The sequence below is a fragment of the Pectinophora gossypiella genome, chromosome 19, assembly GCF_024362695.1.
Source record: "Pectinophora gossypiella chromosome 19, ilPecGoss1.1, whole genome shotgun sequence".
Lineage (NCBI taxonomy): Eukaryota > Metazoa > Arthropoda > Insecta > Lepidoptera > Gelechiidae > Pectinophora > Pectinophora gossypiella.
Genome location: NC_065422.1, coordinates 11,854,554 through 11,874,944, shown reverse-complemented (window position 1 = coordinate 11,874,944; position 20,391 = coordinate 11,854,554). Strand labels below are relative to the sequence as shown.

General features: G+C 39.4%; 2 protein-coding genes across 3 annotated transcripts in view; both read left to right on the top strand.

The window, feature by feature from the left end:
• Positions 1-20,391, top strand: part of LOC126375668 (leucine-rich repeat-containing protein 24-like) — a 104,015-nt gene that overhangs the window by 55,266 nt on the left and 28,358 nt on the right. The window contains exon 1 of one of the 2 annotated variants that reach the window (XM_050022733.1): positions 9,808-9,978. The exons of the other annotated variant lie outside the window; for it this stretch is intronic. The gene's annotated coding sequence lies outside the window, so the exon portion shown is untranslated. Of the gene's footprint in view, positions 1-9,807; positions 9,979-20,391 lie in introns of those variants that run through there. 2 annotated transcript variants of the gene reach the window in all.
• LOC126375403 (uncharacterized) lies at positions 13,282-18,909 on the top strand. The gene is made up of 3 exons (XM_050022310.1): positions 13,282-15,643; positions 16,190-16,358; positions 17,016-18,909. The coding sequence occupies exons 1-3, from the start codon at positions 13,282-13,284 to the stop codon at positions 18,907-18,909; spliced, it is 4,425 nt and encodes a 1,474-aa protein (XP_049878267.1).

The following is a 20,391-nucleotide window of genomic DNA, read 5'->3' as shown; positions in this document are numbered from 1 at the left end:
GACAGTGTATTTTGATATGAAAGTTTTTATCGACAAAAATATATCTGAGCAAGTGGTAAATGTTATTAATTTATTTATACCTACAACAAGTCAAGTTAAAAATTATAAACTTGTCAGTATTCTTTGTCTGACATTAGCAGACACACACACACGAATATTAACATGTACTTAATCACTTTTGTACCATGACACATTGACAAGAGTACCTACCTGTGCCGTGACTCTACAACTACACAAGTAAGTTACTTGTCAATTACAATTTCTCGAGCTCTAATGAATGCGTTGCTACTAAGTTTTTGACAGAAACCTACTTCTTAACATACTCCTTCACACGATCTTAAAACCACCGTGAAGTATACACTAAATATAAAAGTTAGTAGGTACAGTATGAAACATTTGACTAACAGATATGAATTCGGGAGGGTTTTTTAATTTATTTGGCAAGATAAAGACTTTCCATGCATTTCGGGGATAAAATATTTTCAATGTCCTATGCTGTGTATTAACTGAACCATTTCATTACGCGTAACCGAAGTTTACATTAAGTTTTTCTGACTTATTTTTCTATATTTATATAGAATTACATCGTAAATTGTATCTCTTCTTTCCTTCTTTTTTTTTTCTTTCTCTTTAATTGATTCTGTATTCTACTTCAACGATAATGTGGTTTAAGTAACCCTGGTTTTTTTAACTGCCTGTTCGCATTATAGTGAATGTCTTCAAGGCAAATGGCACAAGAAGACATTAAGTACCTATAAGAACATTCACTACAAATATTAATATTCAGCTATTCTTGAGACGTGCTGGTAATGTCACAACGATGATTGAATTTGGATCTCTAATAAGGCCAGACAAATGACCGATTGGCTAAGTCACTCTTGTACTTGTGCTACTGACTCCTGCCCTGTCAAAGACGACGCTCAGGTGTGCGGCTCTTAACGTTTATTAAGACAAAGCCCCACTTTCGCGGGGCCATTAGCCAAACTGCAGCTTTTAACGAATTTAGAAATTTTGCTCCACGCGCGATTACGTCATCAGGGATCGCAATGTGACGTCACTTTGAAAATATGAGCGAAGTTTACTGTCTCGTGAGGTCTTGAAGTCCATTAAGAAAATCGGGAAATACGGGACAAAAAAAACAGATATAAATTTCCTTTTATTACTACGATACCACAACCGTATACTTAAATATGCATTTTACGCTACAGTTCATATCAAACGTTCTACATCAAAATCTTGTATACCCATAAAATTCTGCGGCCTTTTTCCATCCAACCACAAACCTCAAGGGATAACCTCTGAAAGCCACGAGCAAAATGGCTTCTAATTACGCCCGCTGTAGTGAAAACTTGCCACTTAACTGCCACGATAATCACCAGTTGTACGAAGTCTCGCGGTTCTCTTACATGTTGCATGGAATCGCGGGACTTGGTCGCAAATTTTGTTTGTAGAGCACAGGAAAAGACAAATAGCTATAATGCGATAGCAGAAAGCAGGGTAGTGTGAAGTTTATGTTATTGTATAAACAATTTCTCTTCATTTCGTAGTACGAACAACAATGGCGGAAATACGGAAGGAATATTGTATTTGCCTTCCTCTTATGTAATGCTATTATGTACACCAAAGGTCAATGTTTGCTCTAAGAGACGATGTCGAAAATAAAACCATTCTTTTCGAGTTTCAGTCCATATTTGAAAACTAAATCATGTTTTACCTTAAAAAAATTCAAATTAATTCAAATATTTAAAAGTAAAAAGTAAAATATAACTAATTCTGTCGTTTTTTCATCGTCGTGAGTTTTTTCATATTATTAACTGCATTTATACGTTCGCACGTTACACGTCTTTTGTTTCTGTTTTTGACTAAATTATACTTCGTCGTCACACCACTAACCAGACAAATTCGTCACGAATTTCTTCAGGGCCCTTTTTTAATACTGTCTGATTTGTTCTGCTACGTTTCATTAAAATTGCATTTGTGGCGAAATGATCAGACGTGTTTTTGCGGATTGCCTAGGGTGGCAGATCTTAAGGACAAGGACCATACTAGTGAGATTGTAACAGTATTCAACCGCAGGCATCCGCAATAAAGCGTCGAAACAGAATTACTGGACACAAGCCTTTGTAGGTTTACTAGACAGTTGGAGGAGGTTTGATGTTTACCTCGTGAAGTTCTTCAATTTGAATAACGAGTAATTCCAGACCTTGAATGAAAAATATTGGTCAAGTCCCTGGTGGACAGTTGATTTCTTCTGCCAACAAAAAGGCTACATCGCAGCAATTCATTTAAAAACCAATATTTTAATTTGCGCATATAAAGGTACGCAACGCCAAAAATTGTCTAAAGTAATATTGCTTTGTAGATGAATTGCTGCGATGTAGCCTTTTTAACCCTCCTGAATAATTAGTCTTCAGTAAGCAGTTATTTTTTTTTTATAAATAAAGTACACTTACTTGCACATCCTTATCACCATAAGGTTCATCATATCCAGCTTACGACATCGTATCAACAGTGGCTGCAAGTTGTCTTTGATTACTTGTGGCTCTGCCCACCCCATTAGGGATTACGGGCGTGAGTTTATGTATGTATGCATGTTACTTGCACACCATGTGCATGCTGTTTACCAAAATGAACAAGAGCTAGCTGTAGAAGTTAACTTCGTAGAAGAGCCACCCCACCGTAGAAAAGAGGCAGTGCCACTCCGCCGTTGGTCTAAACCAAAATTTTGTATCTTTATAAATAAATCAATCATTTCGGACATAATTACGGTTCCTTGGGGAATTTTTACGATATGTCGGGGTTATTGATGGGGCAGCCAGCACGGACCGCAAGGTTTTTGTTTATTTCATAAGACAATATAAATATACTTTATCGAACACAAAGAACACAAGGTACACAAAATAGGAAAAATACATACCAGTAATTAGAGAAGAATATGTCAAACATATTGTTAAGACGTCAAACATAAGTCACCCAGTTGTCACCGGCGTCTGAGGGTAAGTTTAATTATCGTCACGGGATTAGGACGGGGACATATTTGCGTTGCCAGGCGAAAATTAGGGCGCGCCAGGGATTTCTTATATAATATATTCACGCTGATAACACTGTCATCCGGTGTCAACGTTGGCTTGTATAGCGCAGATAGTATTGTTTCGATTTTTAGAGGTTTGTATTTTTTTTACAATATCATTGTTAATTTAACAAAATTATTTTCGGGGCTTTTTGGTCATTGTCAATTTAATTTACACATTTAATTTATTCATAAAGGTTTTTCAAGTAACGGTTTTTTAAAATAATGTACAAATCTTTGATCCACGTAATGACGTTCTTGTATCTAAATAAATAAAATGCCAGAATGAAGATGACAAACATTAAAATAAAATAAACTTACACAATTAATTTATAATAAGAGAATATTTGCATCCTCTAAAAGAACGAACACCTAAGTATCTACCTCATCACTAATTTAAAAGTCACGCTCTCCTCTAGTATTCTCCATTCCACATTTTTAGAGAAAAATAGGGCACTGCTGTCCCTCTTGCCTTTCGCCCCGCAGTACCCTGTCGGACGCGAGTGGGATGGCGCCCAGAGTAGTCTATTTCAAAGCCGTACTATGACTCCTGTCCTCCGCCTCTGAATAGAGTAAGTAAGTAGTGAGTCTGAGTATGTACCTATATTTCAGATTTTTAAAACTTTTGGTACCTATATTACATCAACAACATAACAATTACAACAACAACAATTACATAACAATTTGGGATGTAGTTAATTTGATTTAATAAAATACTCGCATTTGCTGTGCATCGCTTGCATAAATTATTTTTCGCTAGCACAAAAAGTTTTTCCCTAAGTCATTCTTTAGCTATAATTTAAATAGCGTTTCCTGTACCCATTTCCCTCCCTAAAAGTTTTCGATAAAGCCTCTTTTCTTAATTAACTTCCTTAATGATATAAGTTTTGGAGTCATTCCGTTTTCCTTCTGCGTTGCCTGCTCCATTGGATATTTCGTTAATCTCTGCTATTTGTATGTAATTTGTATCTTTCACTACGCAATTTTTATTTTTATCCTTATCTTTGGGCCATTTGTCTTACAATTTTGTTATCCGCTTTTCGAGTGATTAAACACTGATTGTTTTATAGTAATATTTTGTAAAAGATCGCAATATTTCGGTAAGGTTCACGCTTTTCTGTGGTTGTTTTTTTTAGTCAGGATCTTTTTCACTGCTTATTTTAATTTTTTTTTCAATATAATAAATATTTATTGCACAAAAACACAAGAAAAAAATACAGTTACAAATAAGACAAAAGTACAATTTTTTCAAGGAAGGGGTACATACTTCAATGAAATGACACAATGAATTAATGACTTTGATGAAATAACTAATATAGTTGGTTTTCTTGGCAGTTCAAAATGTAGAAACTATCTAAGTTTACACATTTAAAAAACTTTTAGCTGACCCCACCGTTAAATCACAAAAAAATGGTCTTCTGAAATATAGATTGAATATTCGGTTCTCTAAAACAACGTTACCTTAGGCGATTTTTCTATCAGCAAGTGAGAAATAAAACTCCTCGTGTAGATAGGTTTATCTAGAACCGATAGCGTGAAGTGTGAAGCCATATTAAGCGGATTGAGGCGAAACCACGCAGGAAATCGGTCAGAGAGTTGCTGATGCTTGCCTTTTTTATTTCCATTTAACTTTATTAAAACTATTATGGAACCAATTAAATGTTTGTGCGTGATTGGTCACTACTAGGTGTGAACCAAGTTGTTGCAGTACAATATCATCATCACTAATTTAAGAGCAACGCTTTCCACACATCATTCTCCATTCTTGTCTATCAAAGACCAATTCCTTCACCTCCTTATAAGACACGACGTTCGCTTTCTCTTTAATCTGTTCCGTGTAAGCTCTTCTTGGTCTTTCCCATGCCCTCTTTCCTTGTAGCTTCCCAATAACAATAAACAGAGGCTCAAAAAATATGGTATAAGGTGCCTAAGGAACCCGTCGCCTCCACAGCAAAAGGCACAACAAATGCAGAAGCGCTCCTTTTTCTCCCTTTTCTTATCAGCTGCAAACTCAGCAGCTGCTTCTGCAAATCTAACAGTTCGACCAATATGTAGCAAAACAAATGTACACAAATTGTTCACATCTGACTAAAATGTACTGTCATAAAGCGACGCTTCGAGGAACTGGAAGGCCCTATCAAATCAAAGAGTCAAAAAATTTAACAAATGAAACAAAAATTTAACAAAGTGGGTGCAGTGAGTGAGGGTGAGTGCGGGACTGCGGGTGTAAGCTTTATGCAGATTTTTTAATCAATTGCTCACCCTAAAATAAAATAAAATGTTAAAAAAAAGATCAATTAGGTATTAACAGTTGTTTATTGGATGTAAGTAGGTACTTACTTTTATTGTAATAGTGCTTGGACATTTACTTTTTTAAAGGATGAAAACCGCCATATAGATAAACCATTTTTAAAGTTTCACGATGTAAGACTATTGTCCCACTTTTATGCTGCATGAAAAATAATTCGTTATTAGTTTCTTTCGAATTTATTTTTCCAAGGTTTTAACAAAATATTCAAATAGGTATACAAAATTTATCACTTGACAAACTTGCCGCGTAAAATAAATATTCTGTGACACTATCAAATCTAAGTCGCGGCACAGGAGATTGCTAATTTTCGCGTCGCAATCCAATAGTGTTACAGGAAAGAAACTGATTGAACTATTATATTATATAAATAAATATTTAAAAAAAAAACTATTTTGGAAATTTGTCTTCTTTTGTCCTCGCTGAAGCGCCCTGAATTGGTGCGGAGCGGAGAGTTACCGTTCTATACGTAGTATTTTCTTTATTCTATGCCTTTTCTAATATGTAGGGGATGATAAGCAACTGAACGACTTTCTTTTACCGTACTCTCAATCCAGCGGAGAAGTAATGTAATCTACTTAGGCGAAATTTGTTCAGCACGTATAAAGCTTACGTACACAACAATAACTTAGCTAAGCACACGCCTATAAAGGTTGGAATACACCTGAAGAAGTTGCATTTCAAGAATAGGTTTTTACTGCATTGATGTAGCTTGCAATATTAAAATGTCAATTTATAGAATGATTTTTGCAGCAATATTGAAGCCCTATCCACACCACCCTGTTGATTGTTGCCCAACAGCCAGTGGGACATTCCAGGCTAAGAATATAAGTAAAATTAATCCTCACCATAGGCGACTCGGCGGCATCTGGGGCCCTACCGGCTTATACGCCGAACTTCTTCGGCGACTTGAAAACGATTCAGATAAATCGAAGTTCGGCATTTGGTCCCGGGTAATTTCCGATGTTCATTGCAATCTGGATGAAAATCGATCCATAGACAATAACAAACGTATTAGTGGCGCTGGTTAGCATAACATGAGCGAGCGCTCTGTTGATAGTCGACCGATCCTGATCCCTGGGTATTATAATACATATTATATATTGTCCCTATAGATACTCCTTCACTGCTATTCATTTCATCTTTGTTTTCTGTGTGGTACATTTTCAGGAACATTTCCGAATTGTCTCGTATTGCTTGTCATGTATTTTTGTCGTTATGTTTAGTACACTTGAACTTGTGGTTGATTAAAAATAAATAAAGAGCTGAAATAGATAATGCAGGAAAGTAGTGTCCCCAATAAACCCAAACCCAAAGGGGCCTAGCTTAAAGAAAAAAGGGAAACACGGATAGTAGGACTTCTCATTCCCTGCCCAGAGGTCAGTTTATATCGGCAGCACACAAAAAAAAACTACTTTTATGAGTTTCAATTCATATTTGGATCTTAGATATTTGATATCTCGTGGTTTTCCAGAGTTTGTGTTTCAAATAGCAAGACATAGTATCTCGTCTATCTCCGAGTATATTCCCTGTATCCTCGCATCGGATCCTCGACCCAGTGTGCCCCCTTCTTTACCAAGCCATCCCTCGTAAGGTTTTCCGCCTCGAAAAGTAAGTTATTGTTATTTGCCAAACGGAGAGCTAGTTGTGACCGGAATACGCTCACTGTTTCACTTTAAAATTGTAAAGAAATAGGTTGACTTGCTATATCGGACTGTTTGCTCTTTTGTGTAACATTCTCTTTGAAAGTTTCGTCTGTCAGAGTTGATCTTCGCAGAGTTGCTTTGTACTCGTATTTTTATCAAGATTTCCAACGGAAAAATAGCATTTCGAAATTGGGAATAATCTTTGTCTATGCTCAATGGAGGAAAGCTGAAAAGTGGTTTGGTTGGTACATTTCTTTTTGATATTTCGAAGTCGTATTGACTGAAATGAAAAATGGTGTGTACATAACATTTTGAATGACTAAAAGAGAAGTTTCGCATATTTTTAGGAACATTTTCGAATAGTTTCGTTAATTCATTTCCTGAAAGATGGAGATAGTTGTCTCTAGTGAGAATTGTTGGTAACTTAGAGCTAAGAGCAAAGAGATTATTAATATACGATTTTACTTGACCTGGGCTAACATACGCAACGTGATAAAATTTTGTCACGGTCATTTTGTCGCTTCTGAAGATATAACTGTCGTGTTGTCGATTGGTGCTAATATGTGAACCTAAATAAGTAATGTCGTTCTGTGAAAATACGAACAAAATCACGTGTCACGCATGTTAGGGAAAAAAACAAGCTTATCTATTTCGACCAAATATTCGTTGAATCAATCGAAAATTTTAACACGTTGCGCATGTTAGCGCTGCACGTTAATATCGTAGAAGATTATATGGTAATACTCATATGGTAATACTCAATGCCCGGCAATATAATTATTATCTCTTATTGCCAGCTAAAAGGTAAAAGGGCTGTAAAGAGACGACCAAATACTGATAATACAACCGAAGACTTATAACTCCAGGAACTTGTTAATTATGTAAACGAGTTAAAATAGTTGGGAACATCAATGAGATTACAAGGAACTCTTACGTAGTACGAACAACACCCGAAACAAAGGTAAACATAGTCTCGAACATGAAAGCGGCTTATGTCGGGTTAAAACGGTCCGTTTATGAGTTTGTTCTAGTTTGCACCTGTGCTATGAGACGTTCTTAGAAAGGATCGCTTATGAGTTACTACGCTTCACTCACTACAGTGCAGTATATACTCAGAGTAAGGTATCTTCTCGGTGAAATTATAGACGGGCGTCGCCTCGGGGCTAGTTTTACGATATTATTTATTAAGTATATTTTTTGTTTATTTATTAACTATTGATTTTATTTAGTTGTATTGAAATGTAATTTATATTTTGTAATGCTATGGGACTAGTACCTGAAATAAGCGATTTAATAATATTATATATTTACACATTTTTCTGCCACTTTTTATTTTTTCATGTACAGGCTTCATGTAGGTCGTCAATAGATTTGGGTTGGTCTTAATTTTCCACGTAGCAATGTGATTATATTAGAAGCTACATTAAAAAAAAGATCATCTTATGTGTTTCATACACATTAATTGCGGTTGGAAATAAGAAAAAAGAAAAAAAGTAGATGAAGGAATCACAACCACCTGCGCTGTCCCTATAGATCTGAAAAAAGCCCAAGTTGAAAAAAATGAAATATTCATGGATCAGCTTTCTCCTGTTCTTCTCACCAGGCCTGGTTTTTATTGACAGCACAAGCAGTAGCAATCATAGGTATATATTTGTGCGGTTATTCAGCAGCAGCAGTCGATTATTTACATTAAAGGAAAAAACATTTTGTCAATCTTGTCATAATCAAAAGGCGAAGTCAACTTTGACTTTGAATTCTCGAATTTAGAGTTGAACTTACCTCCGCACCGATACGAATTGTTGCGAAGCGGAGAATGACTGTTTTATACGTATTTTTTTATCTCATGGTTAGGGTTAACGATAGTAGTTTTCTAGACAGGTAACTAAGTTTTGCTAAACAATGTTCATCACATCTTACCATTTTATGGCTTTAATATGAAGTTTGTGTACAAGTTTTCTTCTGGTAACTTGTAGCTTTCCCTATATTTATTACAGTTTCTACACTTTTAAGAAACAGTGCTGAAGCTACTGTCGCCCATCTATAGTTCTACATGTTCATGTCATATAAACCGAGAGTTCACAGCACGTTTGAATGTCCGTGTTTAAAGCTAAACATTTCGACATTGTTAGGAAGTGCACCTCTTGGGTATAGTGGTTAAGAATCTTGTTCTTCAAATTAGATTCGAGGATCGGTTGTCAGTTTCTTTGTAAGTTCTTCGGAGAAGTATGATAGAATCCCTCCGTAGCAAGTGGACAGATTCGCAACTGGACATATTCTCAGCTCAAATTTTGTACGTTAATAAAATAATCGTATAAGTACCTACCTACTAGTAAAACCAAAACTGATGTCCTTTTTGTAGATATTATTAAGAGTAATTCTAGGCTAAGTCACAACGTCATTTATTATCAGTTTATCGGGATATTAACTGTTAATTAGGTACGTAAAATGTCCTGACAGATCAATGCTTACAAACAATTTCTTCCTCGCAATCTCAAAGTACTAATAACACCTGTAAAATGGCGCGTGTTGATTGTTAAAAGCCCCATTTAATTGCCAGGTAAAATTATTCCGAAGCTATTCCTTTACCAAATGTTTTATTAAAATTCCTTATTTACAGCCGGGCCTTAAACGTATCCAAAAAGGCGTTCTTAAAAGGCTTAATTTCACAAAGAAAACAATTTACGCCCTTGCCGTAAAGTTCAGGCTGCAGAGCTAGCACCATTATCCCTGTAATGTATTGTAATGGTATACGGTCTCACTTCAGACTGGCGCGAGTCCGCGTGCCGAGCGCCCGCCTCGTCTCGAGCGCTACCATAAAGAGAGCCGCGACCGACGCCGGCAATTTACCCCATATCAATTACTGTTCATAGTGTCATAATACTGTGTTAGAACTGCATGGTGCGATGGATTTTTAAAGTCAACGGACTGTCGGAGAGTTCCCAAGGATTTTTGAAGTAAGTACCCCGATTGTTGCAATTCGATTTAGAGGTCGTTTTTTGTTGACAGATTTAGTGGGATTGAAGAATGGGTTGCAATTTTCAATGTTCGCCTTGGTAAAATAAATAGAAAAATATGTTATCTGTTATATGGTGTTGTGTGTGTGTTGTGCTATGTTGTCTAGATGCGAATGGACTGAGAGTCTTTCGGGTTTGCTAGAACTTACTTAGATAGTATTTTAAAAAATAAAGATTGTGTTTTGATGCCTAGTGATAAATGTAATAATTTAGTGATAGTCTACATTTTTAAATTAAATCTTTCCCACATTTATCCACTTTTATTAGAACGCTACTTTTACTGTTTTGATTTTTTTGCATTTAAGTAGTTTCGGATACAATTTCCTTTTACTTACACCTTGATTTAAATGAATATATTTTTTCTAACATATACATATATAAGCATGTTATAATCGTCGGTCTAGTTCCAAAAAGTAACCTCACTTTTTTCATAATTCCTTCCTATATTAGAGGATCTTTAGACAAATACACTTATGGTTAATCCCAGAGATCTACAAGAACTTTGTCTACGTCTCTAAGACTCAGATTTTATGAAGATTAGGTAAATAAGTGCCCGAATATCCGATCACTAATTATACAGCGGCTCACGAATATATTTCATATATCTACAAGATACAACCATCGCGAGATGAACTAAGTAACTACGCTTCACCGAGTTTTCTTTTACACTAACGTGGTGAGCCGTGTAGCGGTCGAACCAACTGTGTTAGTGAAAATTGCATGTAATATAAATTAATAACAATAACATTAAATACATAACAACGTTAGGTAATAACACTGGTATAAAGCCGGTACAAGAGACGAACCAAAATTCGAGAAAAAAAAAAACAAATAAATCAAAAAATACTGCACAGAACTTAATTCATGTTACTTTTTATTTATAAAAAAACTGTGAGGAATGAGAACACTGGAATGTGACCAGCTATTTTCTAGATATCATCTTAGGTATATTGTGAAAGCTTAAACAGACTTGTGTTCTGGCCAATTCATGCTACTAATTGTTTATTTAGTCAATTATTGTTCTTCTTATATCGTGTGGGTTGTGAGGTGGATTACCATCCCCATTAACCCTGGTGTCAGGGTTATTATTGAGCCGCCATAGGCCCCTGACATGGCTCATGTAACGACTACGTACTTACATCAGTAAGTAGTAACCGGGACCAACGGCTTCATCATCATCATCATCCAAGCCGTGTCCGGCGACAACTCACCTTCTATAATTTTACAACATTATTTATTCATTCCTTTACTTTTGACAAATACTTTTAAGCCTGTTTGTTATACCAGTTTGTAACTATCCAAGTTTTCCACGTCCCTCCATGACAAACTCAAAAACAATTCCCCGTCTACCAACATTTTACTTTTTTTTTATTATTATTAAAATACAAATAGAGAAAAAATTAAAATTAACTTGTAAGTCCTTATTACTGATCAAAGTATTACTTCTTAAAATAGAGTTTTAACACCTCCAGTAACGTCAAATGAAAATGCATTGAAATGGGATTGTCTGTTAATGTTTCATTTATCTTATTGCAAAAACTGACAATGTCATAATTTGCTGATGCATTATCATTCCTCCAAGAAAAGACAACGAGAAACAATTTTCTTAATCCTGCAAAATACCCCTCATCCCGAGTGTTTCCAATTAGAGAGAACATGATACCTTCTACAAACCTATCAATTAACCACCACGTATGGTCCTCTATAAACTGTTTAATTTTTATAGTGATGTCACAATCTTGTTGGAGTAGAGGGTTCTCCAGGGTCATGCATCCAAGCATGTTTATAGGGGAAAAAAGTATTATAAAAACAGCCTTCTTTCATGATAGAGTTTTGCCTCAGAATATACAATGAGTCACTACAATGGTACACTATAGATGGCCTTAGATAGTCAACAAATTTCATTATCTTAGCTGCATCAATGGTTCCTTCTGTTATGTCTGACAGTGTCACAGTTAAAGGAAAGACGGCTATGTTAGACCTTTCTTTATTGCCCACTACAACTTTTTGTCCGTATGCTCCTCCCATACGAGAGTAAAACGCTGACATTCTTGCAGACATAACTGAGGCCTTCTTTTTTAGGAATTCTGTTATGATCAAACTAGTTGTCTCTTCTGATATCATTGCAATAGGATGTCCATCATGTGGTGGTGTTGAAAGCAAATCTGAATGAGGGATATATCCTGACAAGTCATTAGACTCTTCTAGGCCACACAGAACCTCCTCATACCACTGTGGATATATCAGTGGTTTCAATGCTTTCCCTTCTCCTTGTTTCATTCCTTTTGAGTCACATGCCTGAGTCCATATTCACCAACATTTTTTTCAGTTAATATTATTCTTCTTTTCTGGACAAACTGAAGTACTTTTATCTCACCCTTTGCTCTTTCATCCATGTCGGTCCAGGTTATTTCCCCATCATAGCTATTAACACTGCATGAACATGAGTGTTGCGAAATCTCCGATTTCATAAACAGATACTTCCCCGTCTCTTTTGTCTTGTTTTCATTTGTATTTACAAGAACGAGTTTTTTGTGTTTCACATCTACAATGTCCCATTGTTTGGTGACTTTAGCTGTTACACCCCATTCGCTTAATATGTCGTTTAACACTGTTTCCTTGTTGGGCATGTAATTTAGCATATAGAACCTGTAGTGTGTGCTATGTTCCTTCTCTTCTTTATGGTCTTCTAACAAGATACTGTCTTCTGAACTAGTGTAGCTTTTGTTAGTGCCTTCTGTAGTTGTTGCTTGGGACGTGCTAGCCGTTGGCTTGTTTCCTTGCTCTTCAGCAATTTTTTGCTTTTTTCAATTGGTTCTGGAACGACACCAACCTCTTCGATAGGTCTCTTCCTGGGTAGTCTTTTTGTACAATCTTCTTCTTGATTGCATAATAACATACATACTGTTATATGGAACAACATCATTTCTCTTTCTCTCTGTAGGCGACGCATCATGCATCCTTATTTCATTTATAATGATGTTGCTTTAAGGTTTATTTTAAATAAAGACAAGCGCTGTCTGAGGTCCGCGAAGTAGGTACCTAATGCGAGGCTCGTTATTTTTTTATATACCGAGCGCCTGCCCCTACGGCAGTCGTCGGTTGTAAGCCACACAGTTACTGTCGCATATATCGAGCGGTCTACCGAGCGGCACTCCGAACGCGCTTCTTTCCAAAATTATTCCGTCGTTTTATTTCTATCGCCTATAAAATCTGGTCCTTCGAGCCGATCATTCCAGGGCTATGTATACTCCCGATAGACATTTGAGAACAAGGCGTCGCGAAGCTTTGCATGAGAGGTTAGAAAGCGCATCGGAACATGTGCTCGCGGCATCTGACGTGATTCCCGCTATGAATCCGCAAAGTTCTTGTGTAGACAAGGTGGATATTGTGCATAGTGGACTAATCAAGAAATCGATTGCGTCGTCGCAACGCACTACGTCGTCGCGCGTGAGACGTAAACAGCTCGAGTTGGCAGCAGCGGTGGCCAGAGCGGAGGTCGTTCAGAAGAGGTTAGAATACGAGCAAGCCAGAAGTGAGCACGAGAGACATTCCTCGGACCACAGTTCGAGGATGGACGGAGCTGGCAGCAGCATTTCCGGAAAACCGGCCGGGAACATTACAGGCGAGCATCAGGAGTCGGCCATGCCGGCAGCGATGACGACGGCAGCGGAGGCAGCGCGAGCACTTTATGATGAACCAGTTCGCGCCCCAGCCCTCCACCCGCCTGTCGACAACATTATCCAGCTTGCCCACACCCTCAAGGAGATGATGACTACCTCATCGAGCCAGCAAGAGGAGCGCCTGCTCACCCGCCTGTCAACACCACGAGAGTTACCAGTGTTTAGTGGAGACTGTATAGATTGGCTGCACTTTAAAAGTGCCTACGATGAATCTACACGCATTTGCCAGTTCAGTGATTCTGAAAACGTATGGAGATTGCGACGAGCCCTCAAAGGTGAGGCTAAGGAGGCCGTGACAGATCTGTTGATCGGCTACACATCTCCAGCTGTCATCATGGAGGCACTGGAACTGAGGTTTGGCAATTCCGATTTAGTTATTCTTCAGGTCACTTCGCAAATGAGAAAGTTAGCTCCATTACCCAACAACTATCAGAATGATATTATCACATTTTCGATTAAAGTCAATAATTGTGTTGCTACCTTATTTTCACTTAATCAACACGATTACTTGCGTAGTCCGGAGCTAGCAGCTGCCATAATATCTAAGCTGCCTAGTATACTGATCAGCAAGTGGACAGACTACGCATACGCTAAGTTGTCATTGAACATACCTAAGCTACAATTACTGTCTGCATTTCTTAAACGAGAGGCTGAGATGGTATCCGTTGTAGGTGTTGCGAACCTGCGAGACAAAAGAATCGAACCTGCTACATCATCCACATTCCAACTGCAGCGTTCCAACAAACCTCGCCCCATTTTAACTACAACAGCGTCAGTAAGCTTATGTTTATTCTGTAAAAAACAGACACATTTATTGAGCGAATGCCGACCGTTTAAAAAGGCTATGAGGAAAGATCGATGGAGATTTGTTAAATCGAAACGATTATGTTTTTGCTGCCTATTAGAACGTCACGAGCGGAATGTATGTCCGGCGCCTGTGTGCGATATTGATAACTGCGGTCTAGCGCACCATCGCTTACTTCATTATAAAAAGCCTACCGATGCACGCACACAACCGCCGGCTCCGCCTAGCAACGGAAGAGACGACGAACCAATCTACTCAGCTGATGAGGATGAGTCACCGCGCCGGGAGACTGTCGCAAGCGTGACGGTCCCTCCCACGCCTACCGCGCCGCAGCAGGGTGCGCAGGGCGGTAGCGGGCGCCTTCCGCCCGCGCCCGCCGGCGTACCCCCCTCCAAAAGTGCGGTAATGTTGAAAGTTGTAAAAGTGCACGTGAGTGGTCCAAAGTGTTCGATATCTACTTATGCGCTATTAGATGACGGTGCGTCAATATCTATGATAGATAAGAGTCTAGTTCAAGAGTTAGGTATTTCTCTATCGAAGTCTAACCCTATAAAATTTATAGATGCATTCGGCATAGAAGTTTTTCAAGCTGATGCCCCCAAAGTTTGTACGAAGATACGTGGCTTTCATGAAAAACAATCTTATAATGTTACTTTGCGCCAAGTTGATAAATTAAAATTACCTAAACAAGATTTGTCAATTGTTAATGATCTGAGTTGTAAACACTTATTACATATTAAGGACATCGTCTGTAAACAATGCGTGGTGCCTCGCCTACTAATAGGAGAGGACAATTATTCCCTGCTCGCCCCCTTAGAACTATTGCATGGTAATGAGCGTGAACCTTACGCTACGCGGTGTCGTTTAGGATGGTCCATTCACGGCTGCTACGGTCTCACTCACTCTTCCGTGAACGGGCATACTTTCCATCTCTCTCACGCTGAGGCGCAGGAGGCGTTTTGCACCGATAGTAAGTCGGACATGAATATCGACGTGTTAAATGATTTGGTTAAAAAATCATTTGAGTTAGACTCAATTGGAGTATCAACGTTGAAGCGCGAGAATACGGCACATTTGCGAGCTGTACGTATACTAGACGATACAGCGCGCCACCTAGGTAACCAGTGGGAAATTGGTTTACCCTTTGTTAAGGATGAGTTTTGCATGCCAGATACGTACAACTACGCACGCTCCAGGCTACAAGGTACCCTTCGGAAGTTTCAGGCAGACCGTACTTACGCAGACAGATATAGGAGGGAGATGAGTAAGCTCTTCGAACAAGGCTATGCAAGGGAATTAGGTGATAACGAACTTTCGGCTAGCCACGTTTGGTATCTGTCACACTTCGGCGTTTGTAACCCAAACAAGCCTGGGAAGCTAAGGCTGGTTTTCGATTGTGCAGGAAAGGTGAATGGCGTTTGCTTGAATGATTATTTGCTCACAGGGCCCGACTTGTACAATTCTCTGTTGGGAATAATGTTACGTTTCCGTGAAAATCGAATTGCTATTATCGGTGATATAAAAGATTTTTTTGTACAAATAAAAATTCGCCCAGAAGACCAACATGTTTTTCGTTTTCTATGGTGTGAAACCTCAAACGCCCCCATTAAGATTTGTATAATGCAAAGTTTATTGTTTGGTGCCACCTGTTCCCCTTTCATAGCACAATACATAAGAAATAAAAATGCGCAAAAATATCAAGATATACACCCTGAAGCGGTTAGCGTTATAATGCAAAATCATTACGTCGACGACTGCTTACACTCGTGCTCGACGGAAGCTCAGGCCAGCCGACTCGTGAGTGAAATAACATCTATTCATAAGTCGGGAGGGTTTGAGATAACGCGTTGGTCGAGCAACAGTAAACAGGTATTGCAGTCTATTCCCTCCGATGCGCTCGCGCCGACTGCCACGGAATTCAAACACGGAGCTACTAACACGACTGAGCGCACTCTCGGGTTGATGTGGCATCCATGTGATGACACATTTGGATTTAAGGTTGCTCTTGACCGAATTCCACAAAACATTTTGAATGGTTCTGAACCGCCCACTAAGGCACAAATGCTGAGTATTATTATGTCAGTATATGATTTGCACGGTTTCCTTTCCCCATTTATAATAAAGGGGAAAATTATTTTTCAAAATGTTCACCGCAGTGGTGTCGGTTGGTATTGCCGCATCCAACCCGAAGAACATATATTGTTCGCTAGCTGGCTTAGTGACTTACAGAGCCTTCATTTACTTCGTATTCCACGTTGGTACGAGAACGCACATGAATGGAGCGAGTGCTATTCGGGCTCGCATTGGATGCCGCAGAGTGACGACCGCACTATCATTGATAAACAAATGCATATTTTTTGCGACGCTTCGACAAAAGCGTTCGCTACACTTATTTACTGGCGTTTCATACGGTCAGATGGCCGCGTACTTATTTGTTTTGTGGCCAGTAAAAGCCGGGTCAGCCCCTTACGTCCCGTATCTGTCCCAAGGCTGGAATTGCAGGGTGCGCTGCTAGCGGCGCGGCTTGCCGCTACTATTCAGAGCGAACATAAGGACATTCAGCCTACTAAAAGGTATTTTTGGACGGATTCGAGCACTGTCCTGCAATGGATCAGAAGCGACCCGCGCGATTATAAGCCATATGTGGCTCATCGCCTAGGCGAAATTGACGAATTGACTAAATCATGTGAGTGGCGTTACGTGCCCACCGGCCTCAACGTAGCCGACCTAGCCACACGAGAGGATGCGTCTCCGCTTACCTACTCTAGTGACTGGTTTCAAGGTCCCTCGTTTTTGCGCCGCCCTGAGGAACAGTGGCCCCGGGACCTCAAGCGTGTTAGGCCGCTAGATGAGGCAATGCGTGAGATGCGCTCCATTATGGTTGTAGCCGAAAATGATTGCTCAGGGTTATCTTTACCTAGTGAAGATAACATCTCGACTTGGCTCACACTCGTACGTGCTACGGCAAGAGTTTTAATGTTCATTAGAAGATGTCAACGCAAGGCTTGTCAAATAGATACTCTTCTAATGAAGGAGGCAGAGGACCTACTGATAAAAAAATGTCAACTCGACAGTTTCAGCTCGGAAATATCGTGTCTCATACAAAAAAAGGAGCTGCCGTCAAACAGCCGTTTGCTACAGCTATCACCCTTTCTTGATAGATCCGGGATGGTACGTGTAAGTGGCCGTATCGATAGGGTGGTAGGAGTAGAGTACGGCACCCGAAGACCTGCTATACTCGACGGACGGCACCGGATAGCACGCTTGATAGTGGAACACCACCACAGACAAGCACTGCATGGTGCAAACGAACTTGTCGTAAACAACTTACGGCAAAATTACTGGATTGTGAATTCGAGACCTACCGTGCGTACTATTGCGTCTCAGTGCTTATTTTGTCGCTACAGACGAGCAGTACCTCAGCCACAACGCATGGCTGATCTGCCGGAGGCTCGGCTGCAACATAATAGGCGACCCTTCAGTTACTCAGGTGTCGACTTTTTTGGCCCACTCGAGGTCACTATTGGTCGCAGGAGATGCAAGCGCTATGGGATGCTTTTTACTTGTCTCACAGTTCGTGCGGTCCACATCGAGGTGACCGAGGATCTTACAGCCGATTCCACGATTATGGCACTGCGTCGGATGGCCGCTAGACGCGGAATGCCACAGGTAATTATCTCCGATAACGGCACCAACCTTAGAGGAGCAAACGCTGAGCTGAACCGGAGCATCGCGGAGCTCAATACGGAGGCAGTACGCGAAGCCGGAGTGGTACGCGGCGTCGATTGGCGATTCATCCCCCCAGGCGCGCCAGAGATGGGCGGTTCGTGGGAGCGAATGATTCGCACTGTGAAAACCTCCCTTAAGGTAATTCTCAAGGAGCGGGCACCTCACCCCGACACGTTACTTACCTTGCTTGCCGAGGTGGAGGCGCTAGTCAACAGCCGCCCCATCACTCACGTTTCTAACGACCCGAACTACCCCGAGGCGCTCACGCCAAATCATTTTTTGATTGGCACATCATCCACCAGCCCTCAGTTTGGTATTTATGTCGATGCCGACTTGTGTTTACGCAGACGCTGGCGCGTTGCACAAAGATTGACTGATATGTTTTGGTCCCGATGGCTGAAGGAATATCTGCCTACACTTTTACCACGTCAAAAGTGGACTCGCGAAGCTAGGTCCCTACAGGTAGGTGACTACGTAATTCTTGTCGAGCCTAACATAGAGCGAGGCAGCTGGCGTCATGGAGTAGTGAGTGCTACCCACGCAGGCACGGATGGCCGTGTTCGTATGGTAGACGTGCGCACACGCACGGGCGTGCTACGTAGACCGGTAACGCGCGTCGCTCTACTTGTCCCACAGGATAGTAGTGCGAATTAGCTCGCACTAAGGAGGCAGGATTGTAGGCGACGCATCATGCATCCTTATTTCATTTATAATGATGTTGCTTTAAGGTTTATTTTAAATAAAGACAAGCGCTGTCTGAGGTCCGCGAAGTAGGTACCTAATGCGAGGCTCGTTAATTTTTTATATACCGAGCGCCTGCCCCTACGGCAGTCGTCGGTTGTAAGCCACACAGTTACTGTCGCATATATCGAGCGGTCTACCGAGCGGCACTCCGAACGCGCTTCTTTCCAAAATTATTCCGTCGTTTTATTTCTATCGCCTATACTCTCCAAATATATTTATTCCACCTTTCATCACTTTTTGCTATTTTCTCTACTACTCCAGATGGGTATAATCTGTTTTCAACAATTATTTTATTGTAGGCGTCCATTGTAATTTGAAACTTAAAGGATCGTCTTACTTTCGGACAATCAGGTGATCAGCCTGTAACGTCCTAACCTAACTAAGGATCACAAAGTGATTTTATATTGTACATTAATTATACTTATTATATTTAGTATTTAATCAATAAATAAATAATAATAAATAAGAGACGATAATGGTAATGATTGTTTGAATAATCTTTAAGTACATTTAAGGCATACATTACTATAAATACTACAATATTACTATTAAATAGGCGCAAAGCATTAACAGCATGCTGATTACAGTTGCTGTACTAATTAATTATTATCTTAGTCCTGTAGGTTCTAGTTTAAATGCTTAATGTCTTGGAAAGCATTTAGATTAAGATGGGTGGAATAATATTGCTATGTTGTTGAATTATGAACTATGTCCATAGTTAAGTAAGTAAAAAAATGTATCGCCAAAAGTATCTAATCTAATCTAGCCTACAAGATTCCCCTGCTGGGCAAAGGCCTCCCCTTCCTTTTTCGCGGTCCTGTGCGTAAGAGACGATCGTAAATCGTTGAAAAGAAAATTATACCTTATTATTAAAAAAATACAAAATAAAATAGGGATATCTTATGAATGCCATCTTGCACGTTGGCATGCGCACCAGAACTAAACATAAGATTACGCCTATTTCCAATTGGGTTCACCAGAGACACGCCACTTTTGCTTTGCACCTTTTTCCTTTGGTTTTTATGTAAGTATTGTTATTTTTGTTTGTATCTGTCTACCCCATACGGATTATCTGACGTAGGTATATTTATTTTTTAACATAACTCTAATTTAAGGTACCTACTAGAAAACAGTTCCAGACAAAGTTAATCTGGAGTGGTAGGTAATCCAATTACGAGGCGAACTGGAAATAAATATAATACAATTAATTGGTATTTACCCTTGTTTGACCTTTCAGTAAAATATTCCGAAGTACCTAAGTAATTACTAAAGCCCTATTGCCTTAACACTGTACCTATTGTTTAGGCACAACGTTCTAATTCTTTGTAAAGAAGGTTATTATTATAAAGTTAGTGATTATTTAGAAGATATGAATGCAAAGGATTAACTGTC

Bases quoted from the DNA above. Each gene is read 5' to 3' on its own strand.
- LOC126375403 (XM_050022310.1), top strand. From the start codon at position 13,282: ATGTATACTCCCGATAGACATTTGAGAACAAGGCGTCGCGAAGCTTTG. The intron at 15,644-16,189 runs GTAACCAGTGGG...CCCCTTTCATAG, and splicing joins CGATACAGCGCGCCACCTAG to CACAATACATAAGAAATAAA. The intron at 16,359-17,015 runs GTTTGAGATAAC...ATCTGTCCCAAG, and splicing joins TCTATTCATAAGTCGGGAGG to GCTGGAATTGCAGGGTGCGC.